The sequence below is a fragment of the Coregonus clupeaformis genome, chromosome 28, assembly GCF_020615455.1.
Source record: "Coregonus clupeaformis isolate EN_2021a chromosome 28, ASM2061545v1, whole genome shotgun sequence".
Lineage (NCBI taxonomy): Eukaryota > Metazoa > Chordata > Actinopteri > Salmoniformes > Salmonidae > Coregonus > Coregonus clupeaformis.
The window spans coordinates 3,689,127-3,710,852 of NC_059219.1; the positions used below are offsets into that span (position 1 = coordinate 3,689,127).

At 43.4% G+C, this 21,726-nt stretch overlaps 1 protein-coding gene across 11 annotated transcripts in view; it reads left to right on the plus strand.

Annotated features, from left to right (window-relative positions):
* LOC121543628 (transcription factor SOX-5-like) overlaps positions 1 to 19,150 on the plus strand; it is a 203,338-nt gene extending 184,188 nt beyond the window's left edge. For 6 of the 11 annotated variants that reach the window (XM_045208484.1, XM_045208481.1, XM_045208482.1 and 3 more), the window contains 6 exons: positions 885 to 1,071; positions 9,371 to 9,552; positions 12,904 to 13,012; positions 13,166 to 13,339; positions 14,912 to 15,128; positions 15,381 to 19,150. In XM_045208484.1, coding sequence (XP_045064419.1) covers positions 885 to 1,071; positions 9,371 to 9,552; positions 12,904 to 13,012; positions 13,166 to 13,339; positions 14,912 to 15,128; positions 15,381 to 15,672 — 1,161 coding nt within the window. In that variant the 3' untranslated portion in view covers positions 15,673 to 19,150. Of the gene's footprint in view, positions 1 to 884; positions 1,072 to 9,370; positions 9,553 to 12,903; positions 13,013 to 13,165; positions 13,340 to 14,911; positions 15,133 to 15,380 lie in introns of all 11 variants that reach the window. The other 5 variants (XM_041853648.2, XM_045208488.1, XM_045208491.1 and 2 more) reach the window with 3 other exon arrangements.
* The last annotated feature ends 2,576 nt before the right edge of the window (positions 19,151 to 21,726 follow it).

The window sequence follows — 21,726 nt, forward strand, 5'->3', positions numbered from 1 at the left end:
CCGACCCCTGTTCAAGATGTATTCCTAGCTAACCATGGATACTTTACCCCCTGTTGTGTGTGAGTGTTAATTGTTGTGTTTTAATCAGACAGAGTGGCTGTGTACATCTGGCCATCTCGCCGTGATCTAACACACATCCACCCTGGGTTTGAGGCTTGATGCTCCTACTGTTGTCTACTGCTGTTGTCTTCCTCAAGTCTGCCAATATACTGCACTTGGGAAAGTGAAACTCCTCATCTAGACTTCATGAGAGGCTGTGAAGCTGTGTCTGTGACTAAGTGGTCTGTACAGCTGCTGAAACTCAACAGGTCACATCTCTCAGAAAGTCTTTACGCGTTGCCTTTTAATATACAAAAAAAACAAGCATTTTTCTATATTCTTGTTTTTTCCATCCAAATTCTTATGAGCCATTGTGAAAGATCTCAGCTGGACTTAATGTCGACCTTGAAGATGTTAAGTGTCTGATAGGGGCTCTTGTGGTGTCCTTGTGAAGCATTGTGTGCTGTGGATAATATATTTGATAAGTGTGCTATGCATGTCCTCTTCTGTGTGGCATGTGCACGACTCACGAGCATGAATTCTCACCTTGAGGCATGGCATGTCCAGTACCTCTTTCAGGAGGCGGAGAATGTGCATGGCTCTCGTCCCTGGCATGGGGAAATGTATATGGTGATGAACAAGCAAAGCAACATACAGTATATATTTTAGCTTTGTCAATCTCATCCTGTGGTTTGAGCAGATGGGCCACATGTCTGCCCACTCTGCCTTGCTGTAGAATCCAATCCAAGCCTTCTGATTGGGCAAACGTCTGAGGTGATCCTCAGTGATTGGTTGAACCCACCCAGCGACCACTAGGCCACAACTGGTGTGTTTTGATTTTGCAGGACGAGGGTGCTCAGCCCCTGAACCTGTCGTCCAAGCCTAAGACAGCAAGCGAGAGCAAGTCACCCACCTCCCCCGCTTCCCCACAGGTCCCCACCATGAAGCTGGGCCACCATAGCACCGGAACCATGAAACACAGCACAGCCCCCTCCAGCATCGGAGGACCACCTTCCAGAGTCAGCTCCGTAGGTAAGGGACTGTATCCACTCACAATGCATATATACATTGAAAATAACACACATATATACAGTGCATTCGGAAAGTATTCAGACCCCTTCACTTTTTCAAAAACAAAATTACGTTACAGCCTTATTCTAAAATGGATCAAATAAAAAAATGTCCTCATCAATACCCCATAATGGCAAAGTGAAAACAGGTTTTTAGAATTTTTTACACATTTTTTCCCCCTTCATTTTATTTTAACCTTATTTACATAACTATTCAGACCCTTTGCTATGATATTTGAAATTGAGCTCAGGTGCATCCTGTTTCCATTGATCATCCTTGAGATGTTTCTACAACTTGATTGGAGTCCACCTGTGGTAAATTCAATTGATTGGACATGATTTGGAAAGGCACACGCCTGTCTATATAAGGTCCCACAGTTGACAGTGCATGTCAGAGCAAAAACCAAGCGATGAGGTCGAAGGAATTGTCCGTAGAGCTCCGAGACAGGATTGTGTTAAGGCACAGATCTGGGGAAGGGTACCAAAACATTTCTGCATGACTGAAGGTCCTCAAGAACACACATCATTCTTAAATGGAAGAAGTTTGGAACCACCAAGACTCTTCCTAGGGCTGGCCACTCGGCCAAACTGAGCAATCGGGGGAGCAGGGCCTTGGTCAGGGAGGTGACCAAGAACCCAATGGTCACTCTGACAGAGCTCCAGAGTTCCTCTGTGGAGATGGGAGAACCTTCTAGCTCCAGAGTTCCTCTGTGGAGATGGGAGAACCTTCTAGAAGGACAACCATCTCTGCAGCACTCCACTAATCAGGCCTTAATGGTAAAGTGGCCAGACAGAAGCCACTCCTCAGTAAAAGGCACATGACAGCCCACTTAGAGTTTGCAAAAAGGCACCTAAAGGACTCTCAGACCATGAAAAACAAGATTCTCTGGTCTGATGAAACCAAGATTGAACTCTTTGGCCTGAATGCGAAGCGCCACGTCTGGAGAAAACCAGGCACCGCTCATCACCTGGCCAATACCATCCCTACGGTGAAGCATGGTGGTGGCAGCATCATGCTGTGGGGATGTTTTTCAGTGGCAGGGACCGGGAGACTAGTCAGAATCGAAGGAAAGATGAACGAAGCAAAGTACAGAGAGATCCTTGACGAAAACCTGCTCCAGAGCGCTCAGGACCTCAGACTGGGGCGAAGGTTCACCTTCCAACAGGACAACAACCCTAAGCACACAGCCAAGACAATGCAGGAGTGGCTTCGGGACAAGTCTCTGAATGTCCTTGAGTGGCCCAACCAGAACCCTGGACTTGAAACCGATCAAACATCTCTGGAGAGACCTGTAACTAGCTGTGCAGCGACGCTCCCCATCCAACCTGACAGAGCTTGAGAGGAACTGCAAAGAAGAATGGGAGAAACTCCCCAAATACAGGTGTGCCAAGCTTGTAGCGTCATACCCAAGAAGAATCATGGCTGTAATCGCTGCCAAAGGTGCTTCAACAAACTACTGAGTAAAGAGTCTGAATACTTATGTAAATGTGATATTTCATTTTTTTTATTTTTTATACATTTGCTAAAAATTCTAAAAACCTGTTTTTTATTTTGGTATTATGGGGTATTGTGTGTACACAGTATATATACACCCACCCACACACACTTAGCTATGTACAAACAAAGAGAAGACATTTTACAGACACGGCACATTACACACACTTTTATGTTGTACTATTTTTAGTAGTAGTGGTAGTAATATAATAATAATAATAATAATAATAATAATAATAGTAGTAGATGTTTTAAGTAATAAGTATGTACATTCATGTGATTTAATTAATGTATTGACATTAATGTGATTTATTTCACTCACATCACCATTAAGTCATTTTTTAAGTCATTTATTCATGCTACACTGATAGTTCACTGACTACAATGTGTGTTCACACATGTAAATATGCTATAAGTAGTGTTTTCCCATTGTGTACGCCTGTAGGGTATATTAATGTGAAGCGTTTATTAGCAACTGAGAGAGGCAGGGATGGTTAAGCGGGGGTTTGAATAGGAGGAGGAAACACTATCACCACCGATAAATCTACAATAATCGAGAATTTCAACAAGCATTTTGCTACAGCTGGCCATGCTTCCGGAGACATTTGAAACCCCACCTCTTTAAGGAATACCTGGGATAGGATAAAGTAATCCTTCTACCCCCCCTTACCCCAACCCACCCCACCCAAAAAAAATAAAAATAAAAATAGTAATAATAATAATAATAATAATAATAATAATAAATAACAAAAAAAATACACACAAAAAAAACATTGTAAAGTGGTTATCCCACTGGCTATAAGGTGAATGCACCAATGTGTAAGTCGCTCTGGATAAGAGCGTCTGCTAAATGACGTAAAAGTAAATGTAAAATGTAATGCTTTCCACCTGGCTACCACTACCCCGGCCACCAACTCTGCACCCTCCGCTGCAACTTGCCCATGCCCCCCCCGCTTCTCCTTCACACAAATCCAGACAGCTGATGTTCTGAAAGAGCTGCAAAATCTGGACCCCTACAAATCATCTGGGCTAGACAATCTGGACCCTTTCTTTCTAAAACCTGTCGCCGAAATTGTCGCAACCCCTATTACTAGCCTGTTCAACCTCTCTTTCGTAACGTCTGAGATCCCCAGAGATTGGAAAGCTGCCGCGGTCATCCCCCTCTTCTAAGGGGGTGACACTCTAGATCCAAACTGTTACAGACCCATATCCATCCTGCCCTGCCTTTCGAAAGTTTTTGAAAGCCAAGTTAACAAACAGATCACCGACCATTTCGAATCCCACCATACCTTCTCCGCTATGCAATCCGGTTTCCGAGCTGGTCATGGGTGCACTTCAGCCACACTCAAGGTCCTAAACGATATTATAACCGCGATCGATAATAGACAGTACTGTGCAGCCGTCTTCATCGACCTGGCCAAGGCTTTCGACTCTGTCAACCACCACATTCTTATTGGCAGACTAAATAGCCTTGGTTTCTCAAATGACTGCCTCGCCTGGTTCACCAACTACTTCTCAGATAGAGTTCAATGTGTCAAATCGGAGGGCCTGTTGTCTGGACCTATGGCAGTCTCTATGGGGGTGCCACAGGGTTCAATTCTTGGGCCGACTCTTTTCTTTGTGTATATCAATGATGTCGCTCTTGCTGCTGGTGACTCTCAGATCCACCTCTACGCAGACGACACCATTTTGTATACATCTGGCCCTTCATGGACACTGTGTTAACAAACCTCCAAACGAGCTTCAATGCCATACAACACTCCTTCAGTAGCCTCCAACTGCTCTTAAACACTAGTAAAACTAAATGCATGCTCTTCAACCGAACGCTGCTTGCACCCGCCCACCCGACTAGAATCACTACTCTAGACGGGTCTGACCTAGAGTATGTGGACAACTACAAATACCTAGGTGTCTGGTTAGACTGTAAACTCTCCTTCCAGACTCACATTAAGAATCTCCAATCCAAAGTTAAATCTAGAATCGGTTTCCTATTTCGCAACAAAGCCTCCTTCACTCATGCTGCCAAACATGCCCTCGTAAAACTGGCTATCCTACCGATCCTTGACTTCGGCGATGTCATTTACAAAATAGCCTCCAACACTCTACTCAGCAAATTGGATGTATTCTATCACAATGCCATCCGTTTTGTCTCCAAAGCCCCATATACTACCCACCACTGTGACCTGTACGCTCTTGTTGGCTGGTCCTCACTACATATTTGTCGCCAAACCCACTGGCTCCAGGCCATCTATAAATCACTGCTAGGCAAATCCCCGCCTTATCTTAGCTCATTGGTCACCATAGCAACACCCACCCGTAGTATGCGCTCCAGCAGGTATATCTCACTGGTCATCCCAAAGCCAACACCTCCTTTGGCCGCCGTTCCTTCCAGTTCTCTGCTGCCAATGACTGGAACAAATTGCAAAAATCTCTGAAGCTGGAGACTCTTATCTCCCTCACTAACTTTAAGCATCAGTTGTCAGAGCACCTTACCGATCACTGCACCTGTACATAGCCCATCTGAAATTAGCCCGCCCAACTACCTCATCCCTATATTGTTATTTATTTTGCTCATTTGTACCCCAGTATCTCTATTTGCACATCATCTCTTGCACATCTATCATTCCAGTGTTAATACTAATTGTAATTATTTTGCACTATGGCCTATTTATTGCCTTAACTCCATAACTTGCTACATTTGCACACACTGTATATATATTTTCTGTTGTATTTTTGACTTTATGTTTTGTTTTACCCCATATGTAACTCTGTGTTGTTGTTTTTATTGCACTGCTTTGCTTTATCTTGGCCAGGTCGCAGTTGTAAATGAGAACTTGTTCTCAACTGGCTTACCTGGTTAAATAAAGGTGAAATAAAAAATAAATAAATAAATAAAGGAGGAGGAGGAGGAGGAGGTGGAAGTGGATGAGGAGGAGGAGGAGGAGGAGGAGGAGGTGGAGAGATGGAAGAGGATAGAGATGAAGGAGTGTGTTTTCAGATTAATAGAGTAGCTGTGTGACAGACAGGACATATCACAGATGTGATTAGACAAGCCTCTTACAGAATGATACACACATAACAACCTGCATTAATAACACAATAACAGCACACACACACACACACACACACACACACACACACACACACACGCAAGGCTATTATAAACACACGGCACGGCTGTTAGAACTCACACACACACACACACACACACACACACACACACACACACACACACACACACACACATACACACACCGCAAGGCTATTATAAACACACGGCACGGCTGTTAGAACTCACACACAAACATACACACACACACAGCTATTATAAGACACACACACATGCTAATACACACACCCCTCCTCCTCTCGCAGCAGTTAGCCATTTCTAACTTGTATTCTTTCCAATCTCAGTGTTTTTCAACAAATCACAGGATTTAATAGCAGATTAGTGGATTTACATCCCAGATGTTTTTTGTTCTGAAAAATGGATTAGGTTGTAAAGTTTCAGACGGAACATGTTGAGGCAAGCCGTTTCATTTAGATCACAATGATTGTCTGCCTGCTGCCACGGCACACAATCTGTTTCCATCTGTTCCTGTTAGAGTGTTTAGCAGGTCAGAAGAAGATTCATGTTGTTAGCTATTGCAGTCAAACACAGAGAGACAGGGAGTTATGACTTGAAATGGATTTGATAACACATGGTTATTATTCATTGGTTGTGCGTGCTCCTCTCTGTCCAGTCTCATCACAGCATCTGTCCTTGACTTCCATCAGTCAGTCTCCCACAATCCAACCTCTCCACAATGACAGTCTGAGAGAGTCTGATTTGAAGGACTGAACTCTGAAAGCCTGTCAGTGTCTGTGACCTCTACTGCTCAGACCCACTCTGTGTGACTCTCTAATTTCAACAGTGTGTGTGTGGCCACTCTGATGCGTTAGTGCCAGGGCAGAGCAGAGCAGAGTGAGGGGCAGGGTAGGGTAGAGTTTGGGCTCTGGCTGGGTCTCACTGTTGGCCCCAGCCCTCCTATCTGGGTCATGCCTAGGTTGGCAATCAGACACACAAGGACACACACACAGTACACACATTAAAAGAGAGAAGAACACAGACCCAGTCCATCTCTGCACACACACACACACACGTTCACATCCCCTATTTCTATCCACACAAACACAAACACACACACACATTGAAACCCACTACCATCCAGCAAGCCAGCCATCACAGCTGACCCCAGCGGCCTCTCTCTCTCTCTCTCTCTCCAGCCCTCTGCATCCGATTTTGCCGTTATGACTTCTGTAAGAGTTCACTCCTCTGTCATTACAAATCTGAGCGCGTAATCTGCCCTGAGATGGCATTAGCAGGAGGGATTAGTGATAGATAAAGGGCCATAAGCTTGGAGCAGCTCTTTGTTAGAGCTAACCCAGAGATGGGGAGAGAGCGATAGCACGGCCTCCCTCATCCCTCCATCCCTCCCTCCGACCTCCGACCTCCCGCCTCTCACAGTCACACAGCAGATGCTGCTGACACTCCAGCCGCTAAGCCGCTGCAATAATGCAAATAACAACGCTGAAAAGAAACAGAGAATCATCTTTGATATGCGTTGGGCAGATGTTCCGGACGGGCAAATTAGCAGGCTTTTGGGTTTAAAAGGATCTTCCGGGATGCTGCCTGTCTGCGCTTTTCTACTCTTCAGAGAATTCCATGAGCTTTTGGATGAAAAAAATGAATGGACAGTGAGGGAATGTGTGTGTTTGTGAGTGTGGACAGGCAGGCCGAAAGGAGGTGTGTGTGTTTGTGTGTGTGCATGTGCGCATGCGTGTGTGTATTTGTGTAAAAAAAACGGTATCCCCTTTCAGGAGGAGAGGAGAGAATAAAATAGGAGCTTTTAAATAAATCTGAATGATTTGGAGATTTGAGGGATTGGGCTTTTAGATGGTCTGTCAGGATTCCTGTGTTTCTATCTGCCGCTGGGTGGGAGTGACATTCACCACGGTAAATGACATCCAGACTTAAAATGGCCCCTGTTTTGCTAGTGACAGAACTGCTGTGAAGAGACAGTGGCAGTGTTTTGACAGGTGTGTGTGTGTGTATGGGTGCGTGCGTGTGATTTGAAGGCCTCTGTCTCTCAGTGGAGGCTAAGAGAGCGCAGATCTGGCCACAGGTACAAACTGAGTCACACACACAGCCTTAGCAGTCAACTGGTCAGTCTGTGTCTGGGTGTGTGTGTGACTGCATGTACGGGTGTTTCCCCTCTGGTTGTGTGTATGGTCATGTATTTACAGTACCTCAGAGTGGTTAAGGACAGTGTTTATTCTGGATGGCCTTAGAGACTATTTGCCTCCAAATAGTTTATCTCTAAAAGAACTGGAGCGATCTGCAATCTGACAAACATAGACATACAGGAGAAGTTTCCATTTACAGTTGAACAATCACGTTCTATTCTATTCTATTTTGATTCAAAAAAAAATTGTATATACAGTTGAAGTCAGAAGTTTACATACACTTAGGTTGGAGTCATTAAAACTCGTTTTTCAACCACTCCACAAATTTCTTGTTAACAAACTATAGTTTTGGCAAATTGGTTAGGACATCTACTTTGTGCAAGACACAAATAATCTTTCCAACAATTGTTTACAGACAGATTATTTAACTTATAACTCACTGTATCACAATTCCAGTGGGTCAGAAGTTTACATACACTAAGTTGACGGTGCCTTTAAACAGCTTAGAAAATTCCAGAAAATGATGCCATGGCTTTAGAAGCTTTTGGTAGGCTAATTGACATAATTTGAGTCAATTGGAGGTGTACCTGTGGATGTATTTCAAGGCCTACCTTCAAACTGAGTGCCCCTTTGCTTGACATCATGGGAAAATCTAAAGAAATCAGCCAAGACCTCAGAAAAAGCCTGAAGGTACCACGTTCATCTGTACAAACAATAGTATGCAAGTATTAACACCATGGGACCACACAGCTGTCATACAGCTCAGGAAGGAGACTTGTTCTGTCTCCTAGATATGAACGTACTTTGGTGGAAAAAGTGCAAATCAATCCCAGAACAACAGCAAAGGACCTTGTGAAGATGCTGGAGGAAACAGGTACAAAAGTATCTATATCCACAGTAAAACGAGTCCTATATCGACATAACCTGAAAGGCTGCTCAGCAAGGAAGAAGCCACTGCTCCAAAACCGCCATAAAAAAGCCAGACTACGGTTTGCAACTGCACATGGGGACAAAGATCTTACTTTTTGGAGAAATGTCCTCTGGTCTGATGAAACAAAAATAGAACTGTTTGCCATAATGACCAAACATAATGACCAATGCAACCAAATACTAATTGAGTGTATGTAAACTTCTGACCCACTGGGAATGTGATGAAAGAAATAAAAGCTGAAATAAATCATTCTCTCTACTATTATTCTGACATTTCACATTCTTAAAATAAAGTGGTGATCCTAACTGACCTAAAACAGGGAATTTTTACTAGGATTAAATGTCAGCAATTGTGAAAAACTGAGTTTAAATGTATTTGGCTAAGGTGTGTGTAATCGTCCGTCTTCAACTGTATATGATTTAATTCAAACTAAAATACACACAAATAAATTACAATTATTTCCCCTCATTGAGTTTTTATTAGGAACATGCTCTCCTGTGTGTCTCTGTGTCTGTGTGTCTCTCCAGACCTGTTGTCATCCCTGTCCTATCATCCAGTCTCTAATATTAACATATCCTCTTCTCTGTGGCTGTCTCTCTCCCTCATCAGACCTGCTGTCATCCCTGTCCTCCGGGGGCTATCTGAATGACCATGAGGCTGTAACCAAGGCCTTCGCTGAGGCCAGGCAGATGAAGGAGCAGCTGAAGAGAGAACAGCAGGTGTTGGATGCCAAGGTGGCCGCCGTCAACAACCTCAGCCTCAACAACGGACGCTCCGACAAGGTCAGATATGTTAGTACATCCCTAACCTTCCAAGTATTATTTTTTAAACACAACCACATGCCTTCTGTCCTCATACTTTATTACTTATGTTGTATTAACAGGATATAACCCTGTATCCTGACCTTGGATTTAAGAAATAGGAATAAATTCCCCTCTAGAAAAGTAGCTACATTACGATAAAAAATAAAATAATAATAATAATAACAAAATAAAAATGAACCAGCACTTGCACTAGACAACCCCTCCCCTTTTCTAGCTCTGACCCTACTGATAGCTACTTTATTGAGGAAACATTCACTTTCTATTACACTTTTTATGCCTGTGATATGTGGTTGTCCCACCTAGCTACAGTATCATAAAATGAATGAAAGTCTCCTAATGTTAAGTCTGCTAATGTTAAGTCTGCTAATGTTAAGTCTGCTAAATGACTAAAATGTAAAAAAATATATATAGAGATTTGTACTGCAATGTACAATATACTATATTAACCTACAATGTGGTGTAATATGATACAATATGTTAGAATTTAATGTAATATTCTAGTATAATTTACCTTTATTAAATGTATTACAACACATTACAACACAATATAGTGTAATAGGATATAATACGATACATTAAGATGAAATGTAATTCAGCATTATGTCGGTATATTTCGAAACAGTCTACATAATTGTCAATAACCTGTGTAATAAGAGCAGTAAAGGTAAATTAGTCAGCTAGAGGAACCCTTGGCTGAGGTAATGAGTGTGTGTGTGTCTGTGAGGCGTGCTGGGGGCAGGGTGGGTGTTGAGGGAGGCTGGAGGAAGCGGGGGAGGTAGGGGAGGCTGGAGGAAGCGGGGTAGGTAGGGGATGCAGGAGGAGGCAGGAGGAGGGCCGGGGAGTCTGCTAGCGAAGCATCGAGGAGACGCTAATATGAAGTGACGGCGCCTGCTCCTCGGCAGCGTGGCTAAATTGTGGTTATTTGTTAAACACACTGGGAGTCAGCTGGTGCACACACAGAGGCACACACACAAGCACAGCAGCGCGTTGGATCTTAAAGAGCATCTGCACTGCTGACATTCAACAGCTCTCTCCTCTCTCTCTCTCTCTCTCTCTCTCTCTCTCTCTCTCTCTCTCTCTCTCTCTCTCTCTCTCTCTCTCTCTCTCTCTCTCTCTCTCTCTCTCTCTCTCTCTCTCTCTCTCTCTCTCTCTCTCTCTCTCTCTCTCTGTCTCTCTCTCTCTCTATCTCCTTTCTCTCACTCTCTCTCTCTCTCTCTCTCTGTCTCTCTCTCTCTCTCTCTCTCTCTCTCTCTCTCTCTCTCCTTTCTCTCACTCTCTCTCTCTCTATCTCCTTTCTCTCTATCTCTCTCTCTCTGTCTCTCTCTCTCTCTCTCCTTTCTCTCACTCACTCACTCTCTATCTCCTTTCTCTCACTCTCTCTCTCTCTCTCTCTCTCTCTCTCTCTCTCTCTCTATCTCTCTCTCTCTCTCTCTCTCTCTCTGTGTCTCCTTTCTCTCACTCTCTCTCTCTGTCTCTCTCTTTCTCTCTCTCTCTCTCTCTCTCTCTCTCTCTCTCTCTCTCTCTCTCTCTCTCTCTCTCTCTCTCTCTCTCTCTCTCTCTCTCTCTCTCTCTCTCTCTCTCTCTCTCTCTCTCTCTCTCTGTCTCCTTTCTCTCTCTCCTGACACATTTACAGTCTCATACCTAAAATGGACGATTTTGCATTTAAAGCAAGTAATTTATTCAGAGTTGACTTTCAATGTGAACCCCATAGCCGTAGCTCCATAGGGACCTGACACGTCCACTACTCTCTGCCCAGCTCTCCCCTAATCCTCTGGGGTTATAATTGTCCTGATTGCTGGGTGGATGGATGAAGCTGGATGAACAACATTAGAATAATAATCCTCCGCTTCTCTCAGTCTCAGTCCTCTATAGTTTAAAATAGAGCAGACCATGGCCAGCTGATTTCTAACACATGAATAGAACAATGTGTAGGTTGACTAGACACTGACTGAAGGTTACCTCTGTAACACATGATGCCTGGGTGTCAGTTTTATAAGGTTCTTGTACAGTACAGTACAGTACCTAGTATAGTTTATTAGTTAAACAAATGATTGTATTACATTAATTACAATGAATAGTGTTGCGTTCTGTTTGTTAAACAACTTCCACACCTCAACTTATTCTCAACTCTGACTTAGAGAGAGTCTTTGGGTCAAACACAACCATGCTGATTTTCTCTACCATTGTTTTGTCCTAAAAAGTATAGATCCTCAATCAGTAGTACCTTAAGTGGTTATTGATATCAATAAACCATTCTTCCACCCTTTAAATGGTTTGGGATTGATTGGCTTTGAGGTTGCAGTGAACATTCCATACATACAATGACACAGATACTGATCAATGCTAGCAGTGTTTCAATATCTGGGACAGGGAGTTATCTAGTGTCACTTGTTTCGCCACAAGTCATCTCTGCAGCATTTTTCCCTGAAATAGTTTCACGCAGACAAATCCCTTTCTCATACTTGTTCTCTCTCATCTCACTGTCTCCTCTCTCTCTCCTCCTCTCTCTCTGGCTCTCTCTTTAGCGATGATATTTATTCAAATCTGATGAATTATCTCAGCTGAACAATTAAATTGTAGTGCTGTAAAACAGAGATATGCATTTCATTAGGCTGGTGCCAGTCTGTCTGGGTCATCTTCTAATGGTTAGGCCAGGGCTGGAGTGTTGTTTTTAAAGATGCACCGCTTTTGGGATGGATTCTAATCGTATAATTAAGCTGTAAATGCAGGCGTGTGTGTGGAGCGTCTCTCTCTCTCTAATGGATCGACCCCAAGGGCCTCAGAGAGAGTGAGAGAGACATCCAGCATAACCATGCAGGTGGCTGCTGGGATATAACACACACACACACATACACAGTCATTCCCATACACACACACATCCAATCAGAGCAGATGGACACAAACATAATCTCAATGTCTTTCTTATAATGACATCAGCTATTACCTGTTTTAGTGCCAGTCTTGCCCTCTGCCCCCCTTGTCTCCACCCTGCCACATAGACAGGCTGGTTACAGACCAGAGCACAATGCTTTAGTGCCAACTAACTATGCCCTCTGCCCCCACTAAGCAAGCCTAACAACACAGATACACACATCCAACATACATTATCTACATGTGCTAATCAATAGCTTTATAGCCTGGTTATTGACTGATATGTTCACCTAACGTGTTGATTGACTGACGCCTGTATCTCTCTCCCCCCTGAGAACAAAGCAGTCTAATGTGTCTAAAGATTGATTGATTGTCTATAGATACTTGATTGATTGGTTTCCATGTTGACTGACTGATTGACTGACTGTTTGTCTCTCTCCTCTCCAGGACAAGGCAGCTCTGGAGAGTCTGAGCCACCAGCTGAAGCAGCAGTCAGAGGACAGAGAGAAGTTCAGCCACGCCATGATGGACTTCACCATGAGTGGAGACTCAGATGGTATGTGTTTGTGTGTGTGTGTGTGTGAACAAACATGCGTTTGTACTTTGTCTTAAACAGTGTGTGTGTGTGTGTGTCTAAGACTGTATGCATATATGAATAAGTGTGTTTGATTGTGTTAATGTATGTGTATACATCCCCTCTCTCACACAGGCAGCCCCAGTGTGTCTGATTCCAGGATGTTCCGTGAGGCCCGGGGCCGAGGCAACAGCGAACCGCACATTAAACGACCCATGAATGCTTTCATGGTCTGGGCAAAGGATGAGAGGAGGAAGATTCTCCAGGCTTTCCCCGACATGCACAACTCCAACATCAGCAAAATCCTCGGTAAGACTAAGACCCCCTCCAGACAGTGAGAGGAGGGAAAGGGGGGTGTGAGAGGGGAGAGAAGGAGTGTGCCTGCCTTTCAGGGAAGAATAGAGAGAGAGTGGAAGATAGAAGACAGGGGGAGAGAGAGGGAGAGAGAGGCGTGAGAATGAGCTGATCCCTTGTGGTGTGGCCTTGCTGCTCTCTCTCTCTCTCTCTCTCTCTCTCTCTCTCTCTCTCTCTCTCTCTCTCTCTCTCTCTCTCTCTCTCTCTCTCTCTCTCTCTCTCTCTCTCTCTCTCTCTCTCTCTCTCTCTCTCTCTCTCTATGTGTGTGTTCCTCAGGCGCAGAAGAATACATGATCTCTCTGCCCTCTCCCCCTCAACTCCTCTCTATGGAAATTACTTATCCTCTCTTGTGTGTGTGTGTGTGTGTGTGTGTCTCTATTCCCTTCCTCCCTAGCCACACCACATCAATACTCAGTCATTGTTACTGTGCTCTGTGTGGCCCCTATCGCACACCGTACCTCCGTCTCTCTTTGTGACAGCAGCACTCTGATTGACAGTATATTTTGTCCCGTCCTTATCTCTGGTTGCCTGAACATCTGTAGTGTAGTTAGCTAGCAGTGCTACTGAGACGGAGGGCTGTGAACCTAGAGGGGTCCCCAGAGACACACAACGTCTAAGGCTGGGAGAGAGACGCGACACAATCCACACAAACACACATACACGCACGCACACACACACACGACACACACACACACACACACACCGTTCCCCGTTCCTCACAAGAAGCGGTATTGTGGAACTAGCTCTTAATGACTAGCTCTGGAGAGTGAACGGAGAGCTCCAACAATGATGATATAATTCATTATGCATTAAACAAGCACTCCAGTCGGTGACATTCTCCCCAGACCTCTGGGATTGTGTTTGACATTTTAAAGAGCTCCTAAACGTTTTATAACACTGGGAAATCTGGTTTTAATAAGGGCCCGCTCTCGATTGTTAACAGAAGGAGTTTCCTATTCCAGCAGGGAAGGGAAGGGAAAGGAGTGTGGTAGCTAACCAGGCCAGCACAGACAGCTTTTACCCATTAACATGCAGTAGTAGCAAGAATGTAAATTCAGCCCAGATACACACACACCCCACCACACACACTGGGGCCAGATCACGATAGGCACACATGCATGCCTGTACACTGCAGCCAGATACACTGTAAAGAGCCAGATTGGAGAAGATGTGTTTTGGTGGTTTAGAATTTGGTAGGTCTTCTGCAAAGAGGCTGTGAACATATTGTACGTATTGTATTTAAATACAATTGCGTGCATGCTTGCTGTGTGCTTGCTTGTGTGCCTGCTTGCACGCTTATGTGTGTCGGTGTGTGTGTCTGCTTGCACGCTCGTGTGTGTGTGTGTTAATAAGGTCAATGAGGACAGACAGAGTGAGGTAATCATTTTGAACTCTAATGATGAGATGAGCACAGTGAACTAGGACGACACTTAACCTGCTTTCAACTCTCTCTCCCTATCTCCCTCTCTCCCTCCCACTCTCTCTCCCTCTCTCTCTCTCCCTCTACCATCCTCCCTCTCTCTCCAGGTTCTCGTTGGAAGTCCATGACTAACCTAGAGAAGCAGCCATACTATGAAGAGCAGGCCAGGCTGAGCAAGCAGCACCTGGAGAAGTACCCTGACTACAAGTACAAACCCCGGCCCAAACGAACCTGTCTGGTAGACGGGAAGAAGCTGAGGATTGGAGAGTACAAGGCCATTATGAGGAACCGCCGACAAGAGATGAGACAGTACTTCACTGTGGGGTGAGTGAGTAACCAACTAAAACCACACATACACACAAACTTCTGACTGTGGGATAAAGTATTTCCTCGCAAGGAGTTTTTTCTAAAACTTTTCTTTGTGGTCTGAGTTTACTATAAAGCACGTTGTGTCAACTGTTGACTGTAAAAATAGCTATATAAATGCATTTGATGGATTTCATTTTATTCATCCAGATTTCTACATTATATTATGTTATTATACTGTACTAACTGTTGTATTGTGTTTTTCTCCAGACAACAGGCCCAGCTGCCCCTGTCCTCGGCGGGCGTGGTGTACCCAGGTGCCCTCTCCATGGCAGGCTTGCCCTCCCCCCAGATGCCCTCGGAGCACTCCTCACTGTCCAGCAGCCCCGAGCACGCCGCCCCACCCCTCCAGACCCCCTACCACCCCAGCCTCAAGGGAGACGAGACCCGAGTCAAACAGGAGGAGCTGCGATTGGACGACAGCAACGGTGATGCGTACGACGACTTTGATTATGAGGATGAGGAGGGAGATTATGGAAGTGATAACGACAACCACCAATAAAGAAAGCAGAGCGAATCAGAATCAGATACCCAGCTTCTTGCTGGAAACACCCCCGTCCATCCACCAATCCTGAGAGACTATCCGTCCCTTATATCCAATCACATCCAATGTCACAAACCTCGCCCACCTTCACCCCTTAACCAACAAGGAATCTGGGACCTCAGAGCCAAGCCCCTCCCATTGGAATCCCGATACCAGCAACCGACCAATGAAATCAAGCACAGGACCTGTCACTCACACTGACTGTTACACCGACTGGAGTCTAGGAGGAGACGAGCTGATTGCCATGACTTCTGCTGAGTACTACACAGTACTACAGCATACTAACAAAGTACTACAAAGTTCTACAGAGTACTAGAGTATTACTGCTGTGTATGCCATAGAGGCAAGATGAGATATACATTATGTCATGAGTAAGCTACGATATGAGGAGAAAACACAGAAAAAACAACCTTTTAGACCAGTTTGACTTCAAAGATACATTTTTTTAAAACAGCAGGCCTGTCAGTTGATTAAAGAGACACTTAAAAAGGCCGACCTGTTTGTTTATAAAAGAGACACTTTTAAAACCGTTTTTTTTCTTCTTGGTTCTATGATATTCTCACTCAGGTACACGGTGCCAACAAGTGGCTTGTGAATGTGATTTGTTGTTTTTGTGCTACAGTTCTAATAATAGATACAAAATAGAATTTTTCCCTTTTCATTGTAAAGCACCTGACAGAAGTCAAAGCAAAACTTTTATTTACAATTATTATTCTTTCTTCAACTCTGCAGTGTACTATCAGCAGATATCCTCCCTCTGTGTGTGTGTGTGACTCCCCTTATGAGAGTCAAAATGGGACAGTCCAGTCAGGGCCACCGCCATGTGTTGGACTGTGAGGACCGGCTCACTTCAGGAGACTGTGGGGGGGGACCTAAGAGTCTCTCATCATGGGCAAGCTTGGACAGTACTGTGTGATGAGACAATCTCCCACCAACCCTCTTCTCTCCTGTTACACTCTCGCTCTTTTACCTTTTGTTTACCTTTCCTTTATTCTGATCATGAGGACTTTGGGTCTTTGGAAGGTACATCCCCCTGTATGTGTGTGAGAGTGTGTGTAAGCAAACTCGCTGTGTGTGTGTGTGTGTTTAGTCTGTGTGAGCTGGTCTAGTCATCACTAGGTCCCAGAACTCTGTCCCTTTCCAAGACAAACAGACAACACTGGAGTTTCCCCTGTGAGCCCCCAGAACTTCAGTATCCTGGTGTATAGAGACAGAGAAAGCCCTATGGCTCTCTTGTAGACTCACACACACACATCCCCAAGCCCCAGTTCCCCAATTGAAACCCCATAACAACTCTACTCCACTGCCAACTGATCCAGCCAAACCCACAACCCAAATCATCTCATAATACTCCCAACTGATATCACACAAAGTTGGTGTGTATTTTGTTATAGAAGTTTGGTGGGTTCCTGTGGGCTTCTACTGGTAGTTTAGAGTCTCTGCTGTCTGTCCTCGTTCTGTCCCTCTCTCTGAGAGTCCCCCTCTATGTCCCCCTGTGTCTTACTCTGTCCCTGTCCGTGTCCCCAAAACACGTCATTCTGCTGTTCTTATTGGGAGGAGCTGATCGTTATATCAGCACGTCAGTGTTTCGTTTTGTATTTGAATACTGTATTTTATTATTTTTATTCAAACTGCCTCTAGTGTAATAATATTATTAACAATAATTATAATGATGGTCAGCATTTCTTTAAGTTTTAGTAAGTTATGTACAGTATAATTTATTTTGTCCTCTATTGAGTTTTTATGACCATTATGAAACTTATTCGGTCAATGAAGCATTATTATATTTAGCTGGTTTAGAGTATTTACATCTAATGTTGTCCTTTTACTTTTTACTTGCGTTTTAATTTACATTTTTTGGTTTCTGTTTTCATTTGTTCTGTTTGTTTAGTATTAATCCTGTATGGACGCTGTGTGAGGAGGTAGAGCGACACGGACGGCAGCGAACGAACGGCTGTCGTTCTTCGTGAAGGAGACAGGACTTTCTATTCACTAACTCTCTCCCCATCTGCGCCCCTCATCTTGACAACTTAACCCTTTTATGTCCAAACCCATTTCTAAAAGCACTCAGACTCTGTGTGGTCAGAGAAAAGAAGAAGGTGATCTTTTTTTTGTAATGGTTCATGTATAATGTGAAGTTTCTTCTACTTTCTTTCTTTTTATGACGATAAAAGAAAACAGCTATATTATTATATTCTGTTTTCTCTGAACAAAGGAGCAAGGCTCTCGTTTACTAGGGTTGCTATTTTCACTGAGATGCCGTGGAACATCGTTGAGGCTGGCGGACACAGACACACACACACAGCAGACACACACAAATTACTAGCAGACACAGTTGTGCAAATTTCTATTAACGCGATCAGGATTTTGATCAAATTAGGACGTGATCAGAACATACACACACATGTTTGACCCATAGGAAAATCAGTGTTTACTTTGCCTGTCCAACAATGTTCCACAGCATAACCAGTAAGATGACCTGTCATATCTATGTGACTCCAGAACTCTGGAGACTACTTTGTTTTAGCTCCACCCTATGGCCTAGCCGTTAGCCATGTCCACTCACTCTACAGGTGTGCTGCCAGATAGTGACCCAGCCCAGTCATGCTTGCTGTAGATGTTTCTCTTACACAATCAATCACAACCATGCCTATTGCCAGATAGTGAGTCTCACAGTCAATCATACTTGGCCATACAGACACCCTCACAATCAGGCCATGGTGAGACCTAATGCTGGAGAGAGGGTGTCCTGTATTCTGTCTGGAAGCTGTAGGTTAGATAAGTAGACTAGACAGTGTGGGGAAAAGGAGGGGATTACAAGTTCAATCATCCCAGCTGGCTAGGTCTGCCACATACTGAGGTATTATACTGTACTTAGGGCCAGGAGTTTTGTGACCTGACCATGTGACCTGGCCAGGACAAACACTGGGCTCTAGTTATACTAATGAATAGGGTCCAGAGTTTTTAATGAGCGGGTTATGTAGATAGGGAGCTAGACACTAGTGAGGTTGGCTGATACAGCGACGATGATGATGATGATGAAGATTATAATAATTAAGACAATCAAATGTCATGAGTGGAGCTCAAAACAAAGTCAGAGTTAGTAAAAAAGAAAAACGTATCTTACCATCTCAACTTGAAAAATGGAGAAAGATAATTATGTAAATATAACATAGAGTTATAGATTTATATTTTGTTCATAACACAGTGTAATATAAGTTGTATATTTCTTTTTCTCTTTTATTGATGTTATCCATGCTACAATAAAAGCAGGAGTTAATGTACTCTTACAAAAAAATGAAGAAAAATTACAAATAAACAAACAAAACAAAAAAAGAGAAGCCGTGGGCTTGCCATGCACCATCTGTTCTGAGTTCACTTTTTTCAGTATTATTGCCAGTCAAGGCTTTAATAAAAACAGCAATGTGTTCTGTAATGCTCTAATGGTCCTTGTGAGTTCTTTACAATGCACCTACACACACTGGTATACACTAGTATGAACGAAGGATACGGTAGAGACCCCCACACTTTTAAATGCTAATTTTAATGTTTTAACCGGGGGCTTTCGACATTCTTTCATCACTTTACTTTTTGGACACTGCACTTGCAAGTTACTGGATGTGTGTGTTGTACTTCTAAACTAAACATCTGCACTATATCCAGAATACTGTACCTATTTGCATCGGTACTATATCCAGAATACTGTACATTTACATTACATTTACATTTACATTTTAGTCATTTAGCAGACGCTCTTATCGAGAGCGACTTACAGTTAGTGAGTGCATACATTTTCATACTGAAGTCCTGTACCTATTGGCATCTGTACTATATCCAGAATACTGTACCTATTGGCATCTGTACTATATCCAGAATACTGTACCTATTTGATAAAGAAGTCTCAGCCCTTTGTCTCTTCTCTGAAAACATAGTAAAGGTGAAAACAGTATAGTGGCAGTGGTGTAAAGTACTTAAGTAAAAATACTTTAAAGCACTACTTATGTAGTTTTTTGGGGTTATCTGTGCTTTACTTTACTATTTATATATACTATTACTTTTACTTCACTACATTCCTTAAGAAAATATTGTACTTTTTACTACATACATTTTCCTTGACACCCAAAAGTACTCTTTACATTTTGAACGCTTAGCAGGAAAGGAAAATGGTCCAATTCACGTACTTATCAACAGAACATTACTGGTCATCCCTAATGCCTCTGATCTGGTGGACTCACTAAACACACATGCTAAGTTTGTAAATTATGTCTGAATGTTGGAGTGTGCCCCTGGCTGTCCTTAAATTTATAAAAACAAGAAAATGGTGCTGTCTGGTTTGCTTAACAGAAGACATTTGAAATGGTTTATACTTTTACTTTAACTTTTGATACTTAAGTATATTTGAAACCAAATACTTTTAGACTTTTACTCAAGTAGAAGTTTACTGGGTGACTTTTACTTTTACTTTAGTCATTTTCTATTAAGGTATCTTTACTTTTACTCAAGTATGACAATTGGGTACTTTTTCCACCACCGTATGGTGGAAGCTGACCAGTATGGTGGAAGCCTACCAGTATGGTGGAAGCTGACCAGTATGGTGGAAGCCTACCAGTATGGTGGAAGCCTACCAGTATGGTGGAAGCTGACCAGTATGGTGGAAGCCTACCAGTATGGTGGTAGCTGACCAGTATGGTGGAAGCCTACCAGTATGGTGGAAGCTGACCAGTATGGTGGAAGCCTACCAGTATGGTGGAAGCCTACCAGGTATTTACCTTCGTCTTTCACATCAGTGAAGCCCTTTTAGACGACTGAGATAAACTCAAGATAAAGTTGAAGTCGGAAGTTTACATACACTTAGGTTGGAGTCATTAAAACTCGTTTTTCAACCACTCCACTAATTTCTGGTTAACAAACTATAGTTTTGGCAAGTCGGTTAGGACATCTACTTTGTGCATGACACAAGTAATTTTTCCAACAATTGTTTACAGACAGATTATTTCACTTATAATTCACTGTATCACAATTCCAGTGGGTCAGAAGTTTACATACACTAAGTTGACTGTGCCTTTAAACAGCTTGGAAAATTCCAGAAAATGATGCCATGGCTTTAGAAGCTTCTGATAGGCTAATTGAAATCATTGGAGTCAATTGGAGGTGTATCTGTGGATGTATTTCAAGGCCTACCTTCAAACTCAGTGCCTCTTTGCTTGACATCATGGGAAAATCAAAAGAAATCAGCCAAGACCTCAGAAAAAGAATTGTAGACCTCCACAAGTCTGGTTCATTCTTGGGAGCAATTTCCAAACACCTGAAGGTACCATGTTCATCTGTACAAACAATAGTACGCAAGTATAAACACCATGAGACCACGCAGCCGTCATACCGCTCAGGAAGGAGACGCGTTCTGTCTCCTAGAGATTAACGTACTTTGGTGCGAAAAGTGCAAATCAATCCCAGAACATCAAGGAAGAAGCCACTGCTCCAAAACCGCCATAAAAAAGCCAGACTACGGTTTGCAACTGCACATGGGGACAAAGATCGTACTCTTTGGAGAAATGTCCTCTAGTCTGATGAAACAAAAATAGAACTGTTTGGCCATAATGACCATCGTTATGTTTGGAGGAAAAAGGGAGTGCTCGCAAGCCAAAGAACACCATCCCAACCGTGAAGCACGGGGGTAGCAGCATCATGCTTTGGGGGTGCTTTGCTGCAGGAGGGACTGGTGCACTTCAAAAAATAGATGGCATCATGAGGAAGAAAATTATGTGGATATATTGAAGCAACATCTCAAGACATCAGTCAGGAAGTTAAAGCTTGGGTCTTCCAAATGGACAATGACCCCAAGCATACTTCCAAAGTTGTGGCAAAATGGCTTAAGGATAACAAAGTCAGGGTATTGGAGTGGCCATCACAAAACTCTGACCTCAATCCTATAGAAAATGTGTGGGCAGAACTGAAAAAGCGTGTGCAAGCAAGGAGGCCTACAAACCTGACTCAGTTACACCAGCTCTGTCA